Here is a 19,498-nt window from a genome sequence, read left to right as displayed (position 1 = left end):
CTGAGTCATTCACCTGGGGCATTATCCACACTCAGTCTCACAAAGGCTATTCCTCTCTATAGACTTTCCTTGACCTTTTCCTGTCCCTGTCCCTTCCTTCCTTTAGATTAAATGACACCTTTTTGTGGATCACTTATCATTCTACTTTCTTGTTTTAAAGTCACTTTTAGTTTGTTCCTTCCACAAGATGTTAAGCTTCTTGAGGGTAACAAGCTTTTCTTACTTGTCTTTGCCTTCCCTTGTGCCTCAAGTTCAGTGAGGAATATATAGATATTCAGGAATGATTGTTAATTGAAAATCATCACGAAGTTTTAAATACGCACAAAAGACAGATTGCCTAACTATTCAGCTTTTCAGAAGAGAGGTACCATTACTTAAAAATGGAAAAGAAAAGTGATTATCTAGGAGACTGTTGTTTTTAAATTTTTTCTTGTTAGTAGGTAGATAAAAGTAAGAGCAGGTTTTGATATTATTGGAATTAATATGTGAAACATGTTATTGAAGTAAATTATTCCACATTTTTTTTGGTAGAAAGATGCGGAATTCCAGGAGCATGAAAAGATTCTGTCTCCAGATTTTCTTTCAGTTGCCCAGATCACTGAAATGCTAGCAGAAGGTATAGATGGAGTTCAACAGTAAGTACTTCAATATTACAACCAAATATGGAACAGTTCTAGTTTTGCATCTATAAATACTCATGATATGTTATTACACATTTTAAACCTTTTTTCAAAATATTTGTTATTATATTGTGCACAGATATATATATATATATATATCCAGACTGTGGAACACAAAAATTCTCAAATAACTGACTTTTTCCACTGCTAAGCAGTCTTCTTTATGAGAGAAATGGATTTCAAACCAACTTGTTAATCTTAACAGAGAATAGGGACTTACTGTTAAAAACAGCCATTAACATATGCAGTCTTCTTTTCTCTTTCATTTGTAAAACTGTCAGTATGCACAAGAACCTTTAGGTCTTCTGTCTCATCGTGACAAGAGTAAGGTGTATTTTCTCTAATATTAATAGTCAATACATTTTATAATTTTGGAAATCCTGAATATTAGCCATCCACCTGTGATTTGTTTTGGATATGAAGCTGTACTAAGTATTCTAATCTCATACATTTTGCTTAAATATGTGAATATACCTGAATTTGTAGGCATCAGTTCTAATATATATACATCCTATTCTTAAGGCCATTGATTTCTACAGTAGATCATTTACTTAGAACTCTAATATATACTCAGTATATCCACTGCACAAATTCCTAAAAGGTGTTTTTAGTAATCATTGATTTTAAAAATTCTCTAACTCTAATAATGGAAACCTGATTGGTTATAATGTGTGGATAGTGGGGATGACATGATGATGTTCTGGGATGTAATGTTCCAGGCTAAGATTTCTGTAGGCCAGTCATCTGGATGTAAGCAGGGCATTGTCGACCATAATGGGCAAATAGAAAATGACTCTGTCAGTGGTTATCATTTGCAAATCTTACAAATACTATGGAATAGAGGTGATTTACTGCTGAGAAGGAAATATGACAGATGTACTGGCTGGAAGAGAGATTTGAGAAGGGAAGGCAGATTAAGAGCAGGCGAATGACTCTGACAGGCCTATTCCTGAGATGCTCTTCACCTCCAGTGCCTTCAAATCCTGCTAGAAATCCTAGTGACCTGTGATTTGGTCATACTGCCTACTATCTGCATCTTTAGAAGTATTAGTCAATTAAAAATTTCATAAATTTTAAATAAGAATTTCATGGTGATTTTACCATTTTTATAGAAGTGAATGCTCATTGGGAATTCCTATTTTTTAGTGTCAGAATTGATTATAAAAATGCATTTATTGTATCAATATCACTGATTAAGCTTCAAGTAACTCCTATCTTCTATTTCTAGGTAACCCCAAATATTGTTGGTTATTGAAATGCAAAAATAGGTATTTAAACTAGGCAGATAGTAGATTAATACGATGTAAATGATATATACTTAATATAACTTATAATTTATTTGTATTAAATAATGAATAAAAGATGTTTATCTTAGATGCAGTTAATATTAAATAAAATTTATTGCAACAAATGCTTTTTAGACTTGTGTATTTCTCATTACAAGTGGTTTTAATCTCTAAGAGGTGAGGTCTAGGAGAAAGTAAATGATAGAGAGGGTGATACAGAGGTTAGCTGTATAGGAAAACCACATTCAAAGCAGGTTTACCTAAAAGGTCATTCTTTTAGGATGTGTCTGACCATCTCATTAATAGAATTCACCTGAAGTAATCTCAAACTTTAGGACATCGATTTTGGATAAATGACACCAGTGTTATGTCATGAGTTATTTCTTTGAAAAGTAATTTTCTTGAGGCTTTTTACATGCTTTTTGTAACAGTAATCCTGAAATATTTGCAGTCAATCCTTCACTTTTCATTTAAAATAACATTATTATAAATGGGGATTACATACCTTTCAAAATGACAGAAGTAAAATTGAGGTATCCTGTCACCAAGTGGCAAAGGTATGCCAAAATCATACGGTCTATGAAGCTATAAACCTACTTAAATAAATTATAGGACATCAGCACATTTCCCTACCTTTAAAAATTTTGCTCCATAAAAGCAACCAACCAAATGAAACATTAAAGCATCATTAAAATATATTTCTGGAATATACTTCAAGCAAAGTTAAATGTCTAGGTACATTTCTCATCATTTTTTAACTACTATCTATCATTCTTGTTTTAATGTAACATTATTTTATTTACAGATCCACCCAAATCATTTTTGGAAAGAAAGGATAGGGACTAAATTGAAAATAACTATTTAAACACAGAAATAACATGGAGAGATCTTTTAATAACCTTCTATAACTGGTTTCCATGAGCTGTTCAGCTCTTGCCTTAGGGCTTATTTCTGTATGTCATCATATTTAAAAAATAAAAGGCACTCCAATTTCAAGAGCATGCAAGAATAATATTTTTACTGAAATTCTTGGTGAGACAAAGTAGGTAGTTACATCACCTATCACTATAGCAAAACTTCCTAAATCACTATTAAGCATCTTTTTCTTTCCTTACATGCTCCATCTGTGGCATCTCTCCCCTCTACCATGTTACATTTCCCTCTATCCCCAGAGGAAAAGCTTACAAATTTGCCAGTAAAATGCATGGAAACTTTGCATTCAAACTGCAGCAGTATCTTGCTCCTAATGCCTCCCTGCATAGTTTCCTTTGGAGTGAAATAACTAAATGAAGAATGGAAATGTTAAATATTTAGCCTGCAGCTCAAGTTGAAGGCTAAAATTCAAATAGTACTAGGGAAAGTGATGGAGGGGACATTAGGGAAAGAGAGCAAAGTTGGAGGGAACTCAAAGAGATTTCAGCAAAATATTCTTAGGCAGTTGTCTATTAGTATACAGTTAAAGCATTGAAAAAATAAAAATGTAAAACAAAGAACACATGCAACTATTCAGGTCAGATATTTAATTAAAACAATAACATGCAGATGAATAATACACTTAGAAGGAAGACTAACTTCTGGAAACAGAAGAAAATAGTAGGAAAAGGTGATGATTAAAGAGGGCATTGATTCCATAAAACAAGAGGTAAAAGAAGAGATTATAAAATATGTAAATAAGCTTTTAGAACTAAAGCAAGAAACTAAGATAAAGAATAAATCCAATATAGAATTTATCTTGCTGAAAATCAAGTCAGTAATGGAAAACAGATGTAAGAAAACTTATTCAAAATGCATATTAAGGCAATTGGAAGATGCTGGAATATACGTTTCACATAGTGAATCAGAAAAAAATAATTTAAACTTCATAAAATAAAACTTTGATAGCAAAGAAAATAAGAAAAGTTGCTGTTCAAAAACTGTTTATCAAACAAATATAATCTTATTGTAAATTGCCAAAAAAAAAAGCGTTGATTTACATATTTAATAGACTAAAACTTCATGTATTATCTCATCTCTGGGATAAAGCAAGTCACCTAGAGAGGAAAATTATCAGGCAGACCTCAGAATTTTCCTTAGCAACATTAGGTTGCAGAAATCAGTAGAGTGACAAGTAGCCAAAGTTTAGGGAGTCAAAAGAATGTACTTCAGAATAAAATACTAATGGGTTTGTTTTAGTTAGTCCATGAATTGGGTGAGGTAGTATTTTATTCTTTACGTGGATAGCCAGTGCTGCCAGCGTCATTTCTGAAGAATGCATACTTCTCTCACTGATTTGAAATACTACCTCTGTCATATACCAATTCCCATGTATATTGGGTCTGTTTCTGGGCGTTCTGTCTGTTCCATTGGCCTATTTGTTGATTTCATTCAAATACCACAAGTTTTTATTATTATAGAAGTTTCCTTACTTCCACTTGACTAAATGCTATTATACATTAAACATTAGAAAGTAAATCTTGCTGACTGATATCCAATGCAAATGAAAGATGCCTTGCTAGTAGGGTAACCTCCCTCCCCAGAGTGCCTGCCCATTCATTTCTGCATCTACCATTTGATTTGTATGCTTGACAAAATGTATCAATTGGAATGCTTATAATCACATGTAACATAAAATCATATTGACTTAAAAATAAAGTATACACACATTTACACACACACACACACACACACACACGTATGTAAAATATCACATAACAGGACATTCAGAGATAGATTGACTCCAGGGTTGGTTAACTCAAGTCCTCAATAGTATCAAGAAGTAAGCAACAAAAAGAATAAAATATGTAGGAACAAACCTAACTAAGGAGGTAAAAAACCTATATTCAGAAAACTATAAGACACTGATGAAAGAAATCAAAGAGCACAAAACAGATGGAGAGATATACCATGTTCTTGTACTGGAAGAATCAACATTGTGAAAATGACTGTACTACCCAAAGCAATCTACAGATTCAGTGCAATCCCTATCAAATTACCAATGGCATTTTTTTACAGAACTAGAACAAAAAAATCCTAAAATTTGTATAGAGACACAAAAGACCTCAAATAGCCAAAGCAATCTTGAGGGAAAAAAAAAAACAGAGCTGGAGGAATCAGACTCCCTGACTTCAGACTATATGACAAAGCTACAGGAATCAAGACAATATGGTACTGGCATAAAAGCAGAAACATAGATCAATGGAACAGAATAGAAAGCCCAGAAATAAACTGGTCAACGAATGTATGACAAAGAAGGCAAGGATATACAATGGAGAAAAGACAGCCTCTTCAATAAGTTCTGGGAAACCTGGACAGCTACATGTAAAAGAGTGAAATTAGAACACTTCCTAACACCATACACAAAAATAAACTCAAAATGGATTAAAGACCTAAATGTAAGGCCAGACACTATAAAACTCCTAAAGGAAAACATAGGAAGAACTCTCTTTGACATAAATCACAGCAAGATCATTTTTTACCTACCTCCTAGAACAATGGAAATAAAAACAAAAATAAACAAGTGGGACCTAATGAAACTTAAAAGCTTTTGCACAGCAAAGGAAACTATAAACAAGATGAAAAGACAACCCTCAGAATGGGAGAAAATATTTGCAAATGAATCAATAGACAAAGGTTTAATCTCCAAAATATAGAAACAGTTCATGCAGCTCAATATCAAAAAAACAAACGACCCAGTCAAAAAAATGGGCAGAAGACTTAAATAGGTGTTACTCCAAAAAAAACACATAGATGGTTAAGAGGCACATGAAAAGCTGCTCAACATCACTAATTATCAGAGAAATGCAAGTCAAAACTGCAATAAGGTATCACCTCACACCAGTTAGAATGGACATCATCAGAAAATCTAGAAACAATAAATGCTGGAGAGGGTGTGGAGAAAAGGGAACCCTCTTGCCCTGTTGGTGGAAATCCATATTGATACAGCCACTATGGAGAACAGTATGAAGTTTCCTTAAAAAACTAAAAATTGAATTACCATATGACCCAGCAATCCCATTACTGGGCATATACCCAGGGAAAACCATAATTCAGAAAGACACATGCACCCCAATGTTCATTGCAGCACTATTTACAATAGCTAGATGATGGAAGCAACCCAAATGTCCATCAACATATGAATGGATAAAGAAGATGTAGTACATATATACAATGGAATATTACTCAGCCATAAAAAGGAACGAAAGTGGGACATTTGTAGAGATATGGATGGATCTGGAGTCTGTCACACAGAGTGAAGTAAGAAAGAGAAAAACAAATATCATATAGTAATGCATATATGTGAAATGTAGAAAAATGGTACAGATCAACTGATTTACAAGGCAGAAATAGAGACAGAGATGTAGAGAACAAACATGGACACCAAGGGGAGAAAGTGGGGGGAGGGGTTGGGGTGGGTTGGATTGGGAGATTGGGATTGCCATATATACATTACTAACAAGAAAAAATATCAAATTATACACTTTAAATATATGCATTTTATTGTATGTCAGTTGTATCGCAATAAAAATTCTAATGGAACAACAACAACAACAACAAAAAGAAGTAAGGCTCAGTCTTAGGACTAATCTTTCTTATGGTTATAAAACAACTACCAGCATCAGTCAGAGCTACTTATTTACTCTTCTGATTTTTGTTCCACAAAAGAAAATGAAACTTACCATTAGTTATGAATTAACTAGAACAACTTAGGAGAGTGCCCACTGTAGATCAGTAATTATTATGGAGAATGCCATATACTGAAAGGCATTATATGGCATTATGAGAAGGGAGATGAGATTACCATGACTGGCTGAAAAGACTCATATCTCACTTTGGGGGTTGGGGTCTACCCTGATACCACTGTAAAGGAAATGGATGTTAGAGAGTGAGTTAAACACGAAATCAGCTTTATTTTTTCCCAAGCTTGTTTAATCTTGCTTTATTCATTATTCTGATAGTGTAATTTATTTCAATATTTTAGATAATGACTTACTTTTTTGAAAATGGCAGTATGAAGTTGTCACACACACCCACACTCCCTCAGAAATCACATATAAGCATCAAGGAAATACCAGTTCCATCTCTGTGCTAACAAGGAGAATGCTGAAAGCCCAGACCACAACATGTGAGGATGCCTGCCAGAAACAATGTAGATCAAGCAGAAGTGCAGGAGAAAGTACAAAGGGGAGGCACATAGTGGAAGATCTAAGAATGAGCTTAAGAATATATTTATTCTGTTAGGTGAGGAGAAAACCCTGAAGTGTCATTCCAGGAACCTTGCTTGCAACAGCAAGACCAGAATATATAGGCTTGGAGCAGATACTTCCCATATTTACAGGAAGCAGATTGTTTATGTGATAGTAAAGAGAACCTATTCTACTTTTCTCCTTTTCCCCACTAATTGAAAAAATAATAAAAACTAGAATAATTGACATAAACTTATTTCATGTACAAAATAGTTTCTAATATGGCCAGGTTTGACACTAAGCAAGGAGTATACACACAAAGACATTGCAAGCAAAAAAATTGAAGAATAGAGAAAAGAAATGGCAGGCAAAGAAAATACACCAGAAAAATATGGCCACGAACAGACAAAAAAATATGGTCAAATATTTATCATGAGTTAAGAACACTTAGGAATCACAAGAGCCTAAGGCAGAGATACAAAAGTTCAAGGTAGAGATAAGAAGAAATGAAAGGTGATGAAACATTTTTTTAAAAAGTAGAAAAGGAGAGATCTTGCAGAGGTGAAATTTATAAGCAACCCAAGGGAGAATTAACACTGCTGAAAACACAAGGTACCTAGAAAACAGTAATGAGAAAAGTATATAAAATGACAAGGAAATTGATTTAAAAATTTTTTGAAGATTAAAGAGAAAATTACAGCCATAGAAAAAATGAGTAAAACATACATAATTGGAATTCTTTAAAAAAGAAAACAGAATAAATATTTAACAATCTAGTTCCGGAACATTCTCAGAAATAAAAGAAACTTGATTATATAAATGGAAAGACATTGAATTTGAGAGAGAAGAAAAACAAGTAAAGTTAGAATAACTTCAAAGATGAAATAAAGAAGAGGGGGAGGAGAAAGAGATTTAGAAGAAGAAGATAGAGGAAGTGGAGGAAAAAGACCAATAAGAGTTTGTTCTCTCTCTCTCTCTCTGTCTCTCTCTCTCTCTTTCTCTTTCTCTTTTGAATGCCATTCTGGTCTTAGGGTTTTGATATAACCATGGAGTTTTAAATTATGAGCATTATAGAATTTTCATTCAAGAGAAATACCTGTTTTCAAAACTTAGAAAAGGAACTGTTCAATATTCAATCAATTTTAATATCTGGACTTTTCTTTTTGTTACAGGAAACTGGAAAAGTTTTTGAATTTCAAAAATCTTCAAACCTGTTTAAAGGAAGCCAGTCTACTTGATTATTATGTATCTGGATTTTTGTGGGCAAGAGGAATGGACTTTTCTGTTATTCAATATTCAAAATTTATGACTTTATTAGATATGTTACTTCATAATGTTAGAAGTAAGTATATTATTTTTTCTTTTTTAAGACAGGAAAATGTAGCCCACTGTCCAAATTAATGTTCTTAAGCAAAAGTTCCTAATTTTATTGTAAATCTTTCAATGAAAATTATGTTTTTTTCTTTGGGTATAGCAAAAATATAGTTCATATCTTCATTAAGTTGCAAAGCTTCAAATAATACTTAACGAGGCTAAAGTTCTCTTAATAATTAATTTGCCAGATATGTTACTTTCATTTTGAAATCTTATTAGTGCCATCCATCCCCAAAATGTCAAGTAGTTCAGATTTATCTAGATATTTTTTCATTGTTTGAGCTGTTTTCATCTCATCTTACCTGAAAGTATTACTAGGATATCTCAGGATTACTGTTAAGAGGAGGTACTTTGGCAAATATCAAAGCCCCGTGAAATAGACATTACTCACAAACACTTAGATTTTGTGACTTTTTGCCTTATATAACATAGAAATGAGTTACTACAGGAGACTTGGAAATTCTTGGAGTAATTTTGAATGTGATGACTTTTGTTTGAGAATAAACAGAATTGCTATTTACTTGGAAGGAGGAAAAGAAAGAAATTTATCATTTATTTATTGCCAACTCTGAACTAGGCAGTATGTTTGGTTTTGATCTTTAAGATCCATTATGGAATGCAGAGCAACTCCCGAAGGGGAGGTATCATAATCACTATATCAGAGTTGAGCAAGCAGTCCAGAGAACAAGGTTGCGTAGCCAGGAAATAGCAGAACTAGAACTTGAATCTTAGAGTGTGTGATCAAATGACTATGAGCACAATAAACCTAAAGGTGTTTCAGACTCAATTAAAAGATATCCTTGTGTCTATGGAAGACAGCTTCCTTCTTTCCTTCCTGCCTCCCTCCCTCCCTCCCTTCCTTCCTTCCTTTTTGTCTCTTCTTTTTGGTTGTTTGCTTATTTTCAGTTTCTTTTTTTTTTTTTTTTAATTTAGACAGATAGAAGACCCTGTCACCTCTAAAGAATTGTCACCATCATCCTAGTAAAATTTATGGTTGGCTTTTGGTCACACAAATCTTATTCTGTTCCATGTATCACATTCTAACTACACAGATGCAGGGGAAATATTAAGTGAGTTAGCAAAATTAATAGAGAAGCCACTTATGCCCTATGTGTTCTTCCTGCTCCTCATCACCCTTAACAAGAGATATATTGGTAGTTCTTGTATATGAGGAGAAGAAATCATTATTTTCCCTCTCTGCAAGCAGGAGAGTTTCATCTTTGCTTTTACTTAGATATGCAGTGCCATGTTAAACATAAATAGCTGTACCAATAGAAGAAAAAGATAATTATACTCGATAACGAAAAAAAGTATGATATTAACTGACTGATTTCAAATTATCCTGCATATAAGAAACATAGTATAAAACTAAAACAAAAACTAAAGTCTCAGGTGGTTAGTCCTGAGAATTCAGTCTTTTCCAGTACTACAACTAAAAATTCATATTTTACTAAGAGACCTGATGAGTATTATAACATTGTTTCAGTTTCAGTTGTTGAACTACAACCTTCCAAAAAAGAATTTGTAGTAAATCATCAAAAAGACAGACTTTGGCTGTTTTTTTTCCTCATGACACAAATATTTGTAGAATCTTTGAGTACTACATGTCTCAAAACATATTCTTTCAACACTATTGCCAAAATTACTGGTCAAAGAACCATGTCAATCTCAACCTCCATGGAAAATAATAATAAATAGATGCCAACAATGGAATGAAATGGATACTGAAATTATATGGCAAAGACTTCAAAACAGCTATTATAAAAGAACTTAAATGGACAGTTGTGAACATTGCTGAAACAAATGTTAAAATATAAAGAATCATGAAAGAAATGGAAGCTATAAAGAAGAAAGAAATTAAAATTTTAGAACCAAATTATACAATGACCAAAATTAAAATCTCACTGGATGGAATCAATAGCAGAATGGAGACAAAGGAAAAATCAGTGAACTTGAAGATAGAGCAATAGAAATTATCCAATCTGCACACTACATAGAAAAAAAGATTGGCAAACAAGTGAACAGAACTTCAGGGACCTGTGGGACAGTGGAAGTTCTAATGTATGTATCATCATAGTCCCAAAAGGACAGGAGAAGGAGTATGGTGCTAAACAAACATTTGAAGAAACAGTGGGTGAAAATTTCCTAATTTTAGTGGAAGACATAAGGGTATAAATTCAAGAGGCTGACTATGCCACAAATAGGGTAAACCAAAAGAAAAACATCATCAACTAACTGGACCTAATTGACATTTATAGAACAGTACATCCCAAAACAACAGAATAGTCATTCTTTTTAAGTGTGTGTGGAACATTCACCAAGGTGGACCATATCCTGGGTCACACAACAACTTAATTTGAAGTAATTGAGATCATACAAATATGTTTTCTGACCATAATGGAATTAAACAAGAAATTAATAATAGATATATGTCAGGAACATCTCTGAACACTTGAATATTAAACAGCACAATTAATAGTCCCTGGGTCAAAGAGAAAGTGTCAACAGATATTAGAAAAGATTTTTAAGTAAATGATAATAAAACACATGAAAACTTGTGTGGTGCAACAGCTGATGATAAGAGGGAAATTTCTATCAGTAAATGCTTATATTAGAAAAGAATTAGGTCTAAAATGAATACTCTAAGCTGAAACTTTAGGAAGTCAGAAAAAAAGGGTATGGATCAAGCAGAAAAGAAAGAATAAACAGAAATCAATGACATTGAAAATGGAAAACCAGTAGAGAAAATCAATGAAACAAAAATCTGGATCTTTGAAAAGATCAATAAAATTGATAAATGTGAAGCAAAACTAAGAAAAAAGATAGAAGGCACGGGTTATCATTATCAGGTATAAAAGGGGCTATCACTAAAGATCCTGCAGACATTAACAATATTAAGAGACTGCTAATTATGGACATACATTAGAAAACAAAAAGGAACTGACCAATTCTCAAAAACCACAAACTAACAAGACTCACCTAAGATGAAATAGACAAACTGATAGTCCTATAACTATTTAAGAAATTGAATTTGTCTCCCATCCAAGTACTAACCAGGCCCGACCCTGCTTAGCTTCCAAGATCAGACGAGATCGGGCGCGTTCAGGGTGGTATGGCCGTAGACAAGAAATTGAATTTGTTGCTAAAAACTTCTGGAAAAAATTCTTCAGGCCAAGATTTTTCACTGGAAAATTCTATTAAACATTTAATGAAGAAATACCATCAATTGGGTCTTCCCTGGTGGCACAGTGGTTAAGAATCTGCCTGCCAATGCAGGGGACATGGGTTCGATCCCTGGTCCAGGAAGATCCCAAATGCCACAGAGCAACTACACCCGTGCACCACAACTACTGAGCCTGTACTCTAGAGCCCACAAGCCGCAACTACTGAAGCCCACGCACCTTACAGCCTGCATGCCACAACTACTGAGCCCATGCATCACAGTGACTGAAGCCCACATACTCTAGGGCCTGTATACCACAACTACTGAGCCCATGTGCTACAACTACTGAAGCCTGTGAGCCTGGAGCCCACTCTCCGCATCAAGAGAAGCCACTTCACTGAGAAGCCTGCATACTGCAACAAAGAGTAGCCCCCACTCGCCACAACTAGAGAAAGCCTGCATGCAGCAATGAAGACCCAACACAACCAAAAAAGAAAAAAAGAAAAGAAAAAAAGAAATACCACCAATTATATATAACCTCTTTCAGAAATAGTGGAAAGAACTCTTCCTAACTCATTTTTTGAGACTAAAAGTATCTTCATACCAGAACCTGACAGAGAAAGAAAGAAGAAGGAGGGGTGAAGGGAGAGGGAGAAGAAAGAGAAGGAGAAGAAAAAGTAAAGGAAAGGTGGGGGAGTAGGGGTAGGAGAAGGAGAAGAAATTACAGAGCAATATTCTTAATGAACATAAAAACATTCTAAACAAAATATCATCAAAATGAATCAGGCAATTTATAAAAAGAATAATACACATGCCCAGTTGGGCTTTATCCCAAAAATTCAGTATTGGTTCAGTATTGAAAATTTGATCAGTGTATATAGTTGAAAGATGAAAAAACAGATGATCTTGTAAATAGATGCAGAGAAAGCATTCAACTAAATACAACATCCATTCATTACGTTTTTAAAGTTACAAAATAAGGAAAAGAAGTGACATTTGTCAGTCTCATAAAAGACATCTACAAAAAAGCCACCATCATACTTAGTGGTAAAAGATCAAATTCTTTCTGCATAAGATCAGAGTCAAGGTAAGAACGTCTACTCTCACCACTCCTGTTCATCCCTAGAAGAGTAGTCTTGGAAATTGGAAAGGAGGGAATGAAACAGTCCCTGTTCTCAGATGAAATGATGCTTTATATAAAAAATTACACAGAGTCTGGGGGGGACTCGGGGGGGGAGTCAAGGAAGGGAGGGAATACGGGGATATGTGTATAAAGACAGATGATTGAACCTGGTGTACCCCCAAAAAAATTAAAAAATAAAAAAAAATAAAAAAAAAATTACACAGAGTCAAAAAATTTCTAGAACGAATGAGTGTAGCACAGTTACAGGAGTAAGGTCAAAACACAAAAGTCAGTTGTATTTCAATATACTAACAATGAACATTGGTTACCAAAATTTTGGCAAGTAATATAATTTACAATAACTCAAAAAATAATAGCAGTACTTAAGTATGTCTAACAAAATGTACACAATCTATATGCTAAAAACTACAAAATGAGGATAAAAGAAATAAAACCTAAAACGAATGAAAAAACATACTGTGTACTTGGACTAGAAGTCTCCACATGGTAAAGATGTCTTCCCAAATTGATCTGTAGATTTAATGTGGTATCAACCCAAATCACAGCAGGATTTTTTCTGGACATACTCGTTGATTTTAAAATTTATATGGAAAGGCTAAGGACCTAAAACAGCTAAAATTTTTTTGAAAAATAGAAGTAAAGCTTCATAAGTCTTACCACTCAATTTAAGAATTACTATAAATTTCCAGTAATGGAGTCAATGTGGAATCAGTGAGGGGGTAAACACATAAATTGATGGAACTGAAGACAGAATGCAGAAATAGACACAAAAATGGTATTTTTTTAAATAAGTATGCAAAAACTTTCAGTGGAACCTGGTAGCCTTTTCAATAAATGTTGTAGGAACAACTGCTCATCTATATTGAAAAAAATATTCTTCAACCTAAACTTTTCACTTGATACAGTTAACTCTAATTGGCTCATAGATACAAATTTAAAATGCAAAACTATAAATCTTTCAGAAGAAAACATAGGAGAAAGTCTTCATGACCTTGGGTTATCATTGAGAAGTTCTTGGACATGAACCCCAAAAACATGACCCATAAAAGAAAAAAATTGATAAATTGGACTTCATCAAATTTTAAGTCTTATTTTATGAAAGTTATTGTTAAAAGAATGAAAAGACAAAAAATAAAAAAAAATAAAAAAAATAAAAAAAAAAAAGAATGAAAAGACAAGCTACAGACAGGGGAAAATCTATTTGCAAATCACATATCTGAAAAAGGACTTGTATCTGTAATTTATAAAAATCTCAAAACTCAACAATAATAAAACAAACAATCCTATTAAAAATGGACAAAGCTGTCAAAACCCATAACTTCTGTTTAACCATCAGACAAACCCAAATTGAGGAACATTGTACAATATATTTGACCAGTCCCCTTCAAACTGACAAGGTTATCAAAAGCAAGAAAAGTCAGAGAAACTTTCAATCTGGGGGAACCTCAGAAGACATGACTGCCAAATATAATGTGGTATCCTAGATGGCATCCTTGAGCAGAAGAAGGGCATTAAGTAAAATTAAGGGAATCCAATAAAATATGGACTTTAGTTAATTGTAGTGTGTGTGGAGTATGTGAGAACTCTCCATACTATTTTTGTAATTTTTCTATAAATATAAATCTTTTCCAAAATAAAGTTTGTTTTTTTTAAATAATGGGAAAATAATTTGAACAGGCACTTCACCAAAGAAGATATAAGGATAGCGAATAAACTCCTGAAAAGATGTTCAACATCATTAGTGATTAGGGAAATATAAAATAAAACCACTATGATAGCACTACACAACTATTAGAATGGCTAAACTAAAAAAATCAGTATTTGTCAATACCAGGTGCTGACAAAGATACAGAGCACCTAGAACTCACACTTTTCTTGTGGAAATGCAAAGAAAGAAAAACATGTTCACACAAAAACCTGTACACACATGTTGTCTAGTAGCTCTATTTCATAAGTGCTCAAAACCGAAAACAAATCTGAATGTCTATCTATAGATGAACAGGTAGACAAACTATGGTATATCCATACAATGGGACACTACTTGGCAATAACGGTGATTGAATCATGATACAGCAATTTGGATGAGTCTCAGTAGCATCATACTGAGTTAAAGAAGTCAGTCTCAAAAGATTGTATACTGCATGATTACATTTATGGGAAATTCTCACCAAGACACAACTATAGCAGTGGAGAACAAATCAATGTTTGCCAGAGGTTGGGATGAGGAGAGGACATAAAAGGATAGCATGAGGGAGTTTTGAGGTGACATAACTGCTCTGTATCCTGATGGTAGTGGTGGTTACATGATCTATCCAAGTGTTTAAGTTCATAGGACTGTACACCAAAAGGAAAAGTCAATTTCACTGTATGATACTTTTAAAAAATATTTATGTATAATAACAAAGATGAAAGATTTAGTGAAAGAAAATAATATATGCTCTAACAAAAAAAGTGGAACTGTGCAGAATAAACTTTAAAAAAGTAATGTGCAAGCCCTGTATGAAGAAAACTTCAAAGTGTTTTTAAAGTCACACAGGAGGTTTTTAACATTTGGAAACAACTTACAATGTTCTTTGAAAGACCTTACATCATAAAAATGCTAAATCTCATCAAGTTAATTTATAATATTAATATTCCAATTAAAATGTCAACAGTTTTTTGTTAATGTTATTGCCTAAGGGTGGGTTACTAGGCAAGGTGATTCTAACAGAAATTTGGAAAATAAAAAAATACAAATAGCCAGAAAAAACTGTCTTTTAAAAGTATAATAAGCTACAGCACATCTTAGTAGTAGTTGTACTAGTAGTAGTGTTATAAAATCTCAAGTATTTGAACACAGTGGTGAATCACTAAACAGATCGAAGGAGCACAGCAGAAAGTTTAGCAGTTGACCCAGTCACTGGAATTCAGTATTTGGTGAAATGGCATTTCAGATATGTGCTGAAGAGATACATTATTCAATAAATTATACTGGAACAACTGGGTATCCATCAAGAAAAAAATAAAATGAAATTGTATTCAAACCTGTCTCTGTCTATAAACCAGAATGCATTCCAAATGGATGAAACACTTAAATGTAAAATAAGTGGTGCCATAAAAATGTTAGAGAAAAACATGGGTTAATTTATTTGCAGCCTTGGATGGGGAAGACCTTTATAATTATCCTCAAAATTCTGAAGCCATAAAGACAAAGATAGTTAAATTTGATATATAAAAGTCAAAAGTCTGCAATGAAAACATATCAAAATCAAAATAAAATAAGAATTAGAAACTGGGAAAACCATTGCATCTCAGACATCAACATAAAATTAAGTTCTGTAATGTAAAGAGAACATGCAGAAGCAAGAAGAAAAAGCCCAATAGTGCAGTAGAAGAGTATGTCAAGGACATGACTAAATACATACAAATGATTCTTAAACAAATGAAAAGCACAGCCTTAAAGATAATAAGAAAAATGTTAATTAAAACTACACAGAAATGTCATTTGTCATATATCAAATAGACAAAACTGTAAAATTTTGGTAGCATTCTCAGCTGTCAAAGCTGTAAGGAAACAAGTATTCTCCTATATTGCTAATGGAAGTAAAAACCCCTTTGTGGAATGTAGGTTAGCAGCTGTCTGTCAAATTTACAAGTGTATTGTCTCTTTGACAAATGTATTGTCTCTTCCCAGCAATTAAACTTTTGAGAATTTATCCTACATATACGCTGGCACACATGTAACCTGACATATATGTAAAGTCATAGTTGCAGTAGTGTTTGAAGAAGCGAAAGATTAGAAACATCAGCTGAAAACATCAGTGTGAACTCTTGTTTAACCTAATAGATATATAGATGAAAATACTTGTATAGTTAAGTGTAAATACATAAATACACATACTTCTTAGCTCTGTTCACAAAGAGGGCCAAAGAGCAATGACATCCAATGTCAGTGAGCATACCACCCAGGACCCAGTTAATGGATTATAATTTCATTCTCCAATGAAAGGACCCAGGACTCCTTAGAAAATTGTTGATTGCGGACCTAGAATGGGGAACATAAAATAAGAGCCTGGGGTATTTTGTAGTGGCTGAAAGAAAGTGCCAAAAAAATCAGAATCATGGGGTATGTCAAAGGAATAGAAAAGCCAACTGAAAAAGCTCTCAATGTCCAAAGCTAGAACAATTTGAAAAGAATAACATAGTATGAATTATAATCTAAAGTATAAACTTAACATCCATGAATCCATGCTGGTGAAAATTAATGATTGAATAAATAATTAACTGGGGTAAAATAGACAAATCTCCCATGTAGAATTCCCAGTAATTTATGTATAATAGATACTTCACCCTCAAGAAGTTCAACACCATCCCCCACCCCCCTAAGTGTGGCCTGCAAACGTCCTTCCAAAGAGGACAGTATGGGGGGGGGGGGGCTGGGGAATAGTAACTTCATAGCAGAGAAGCCACAGATACAACCTCAAGCAGGTGACTAATGCTAACACCGCTAGTGATGAGCCAGGTTAAATAGCAATACCCTTGATATAATGTGATGAGAATGGCACTGTAGTCTTCCTCTCCAAAACCTTTAACCCCTGTCTAATCATAACAAAAGTATCAGATAAACCGCAACTTAAGGATGTACTGCAAAATATGTGACCAGTACTTCTTGAAACTGTCAAAACCTTTAAAAACAAGGAAAGTCTGAGAAACTGTACCGTCTAAGGAGATGGATGACTAAATCTAATGTGTCCTGGAGGGGATCCTGGGACAGAAAAAATACTTCAGTAAAAACAAAACAAATCCAAAGGGTGAACTTAAATAATAATAATATATCAATATTTTTCATTAATTGTGCCAAATGCACCGTTGCAGTATTAACAATGGAGGAAACTGTGTATGAGCTATATGGGAACTCTCTGTGATTTTCTTGAAACTTTTCTGTAAATCTGAAACTACTCTGAAATTAAAATTTTATCTGTAGGGATTAGCTTATCCCTAAATTAGAATACTGTGCGGCTGTAAAAAAAAAAAGGAAAGAATGAGGAATATTTCTAGGTATCATATGTTGTTACTGAGTAAATCAAGGTGCAGAATTGTATTCTTTTGTTTATAAAAGAGACAAAAATGAGTCTCTATATTTTTTTTATTTCTTACATATATAAAGAAATGCTGGAAGAATACAGAAAAACCTAATTATCAAAATGTTCTGTGCAAAGGGTATAGGAACTGGGCACATGGGCAACAGGCTTGGAGGAAGTCTTTTCATAATATACCTTGATATATATTTTTTGAACCATGTGAATATATCATCCGTGAGTTAAATTGTAAATTGTAAAAAAGAAATGTATGACATGAACAGTCAAGCTTTGCAACCCCCAAGCTGAGAATTCACAAACTAGAAACAGAATAAAGGAAAGCAGAAAAATTTTATGAATCCCACATTCCAAATTTGACAAGAGGTTTCCACTTTAAACTTTTTCCATAACTTTTAACTGACTCAAGAATATTTCTTTTATGTGAAACTTTATATTGTTGATATAAGTTCAAAAATGAATTTTTAAAACTTGAACAGGATCCATCCAAGTACTCAAACTATGAGGAGAGTGAAAGTATGTATGTAAAACCTAACCGGAAAAAAAACAAGGGATCTAGTTTTTCCTTCTGGCAGAAAAAAAAATAGTCCCCTCAAACTTTTCAAGGTTGACCTAACAAGGTTATAGTTATCATCAGGAAAGCATGTAATCTTGGCTAAGTGTGCCAGGGAAGGAGGTCAAATATGTTTATACTTAAACTAAGAGGTGGTGGAGTCCTAAGCACATAGTGAGCACTCCCATCCCGCCCAGCAACATCTTCATAGAAAAAACACCCAAGAGCAGTTTGTACTGTGAGCTGTATTGGAGTCAACAGTTACTAATAAAGTTCTAGTGTGGGAACTGCATTTTTTAAAGCTCTTTATTGGAATATAATTGCTTTACACTCTTGTACCACATTTTGAGGTACACCAAAGTGAATCAGCTGTATTTATACATATATCCCCATATCCCCTCCCTCCTGCGACTCCCTCCCGCTCTCCTTGTCCAGGCCCTCTAAGACATCACCCATCATCGAGTTGATCTCCCTTTGTTATACAGCAACTTCCCACTAGCTATTTTTACATTTGATAGTGTATATATGTCTGTGCTACTCTCTCACTTCATCCCAGCTTCCCCTTTGCTCCCACCCCCACCCCTGTGTTCTCAAGTCCATTCTCTACATCTGCATCTTTATTCTTGCCCTGTCACTGGGTTCATCAGTACCATTTTTTTAGATTCCATATGTATGAGTTAGCATACAGTATTTGTTTTTCTCTTTCTGGCTTACTTCACTCTGTGTGACCGACTCTAGGTCCATCCACCCTCATTACATATAGCTCCATTTCATTCTTACTTATGGCTGAGTATTATTCCATTGTATATATGTGCCACATCTTCTTTATCTATTCATCTGTTGATGGGCCCTTAGGTTGCTTCCATGTCCTGGCTATTGTAAATAGTGCTACAGTGAACATTATGGTACATGTGTCTTTTTGGATTATGGTTTTCTCTGGGTATATGCCCAGTAGTGGGATTACTAGATCATATGGTACTTCTATTTTTAGTTTTTTAAGGAACCTCCAAACTGTTTTCTATAGTGGCTGTACCAACTTACATTCCCACCAACAGTGCAGG

At 33.8% G+C, this 19,498-nt stretch overlaps 1 protein-coding gene across 2 annotated transcripts in view; it reads left to right on the top strand.

Annotated features, from left to right (window-relative positions):
- The window catches only part of CABCOCO1 (ciliary associated calcium binding coiled-coil 1), a 134,638-nt gene that overhangs the window by 9,467 nt on the left and 105,673 nt on the right, over positions 1-19,498 (top strand). For both annotated transcript variants that reach the window (XM_057737048.1, XM_057737049.1), the window contains exons 2-3: positions 532-635; positions 8,301-8,470. In XM_057737048.1, the coding sequence (XP_057593031.1) occupies positions 532-635; positions 8,301-8,470 (274 nt within the window). The remainder of the gene's footprint in view (positions 1-531; positions 636-8,300; positions 8,471-19,498) is intronic.

This window comes from Hippopotamus amphibius, chromosome 5 (assembly GCF_030028045.1).
Source record: "Hippopotamus amphibius kiboko isolate mHipAmp2 chromosome 5, mHipAmp2.hap2, whole genome shotgun sequence".
In the NCBI taxonomy this organism is placed as follows: domain Eukaryota; kingdom Metazoa; phylum Chordata; class Mammalia; order Artiodactyla; family Hippopotamidae; genus Hippopotamus; species Hippopotamus amphibius.
The sequence above is the reverse complement of the archived record's forward strand: the minus strand, read 5'-3'. Positions and strand labels throughout refer to the sequence as shown.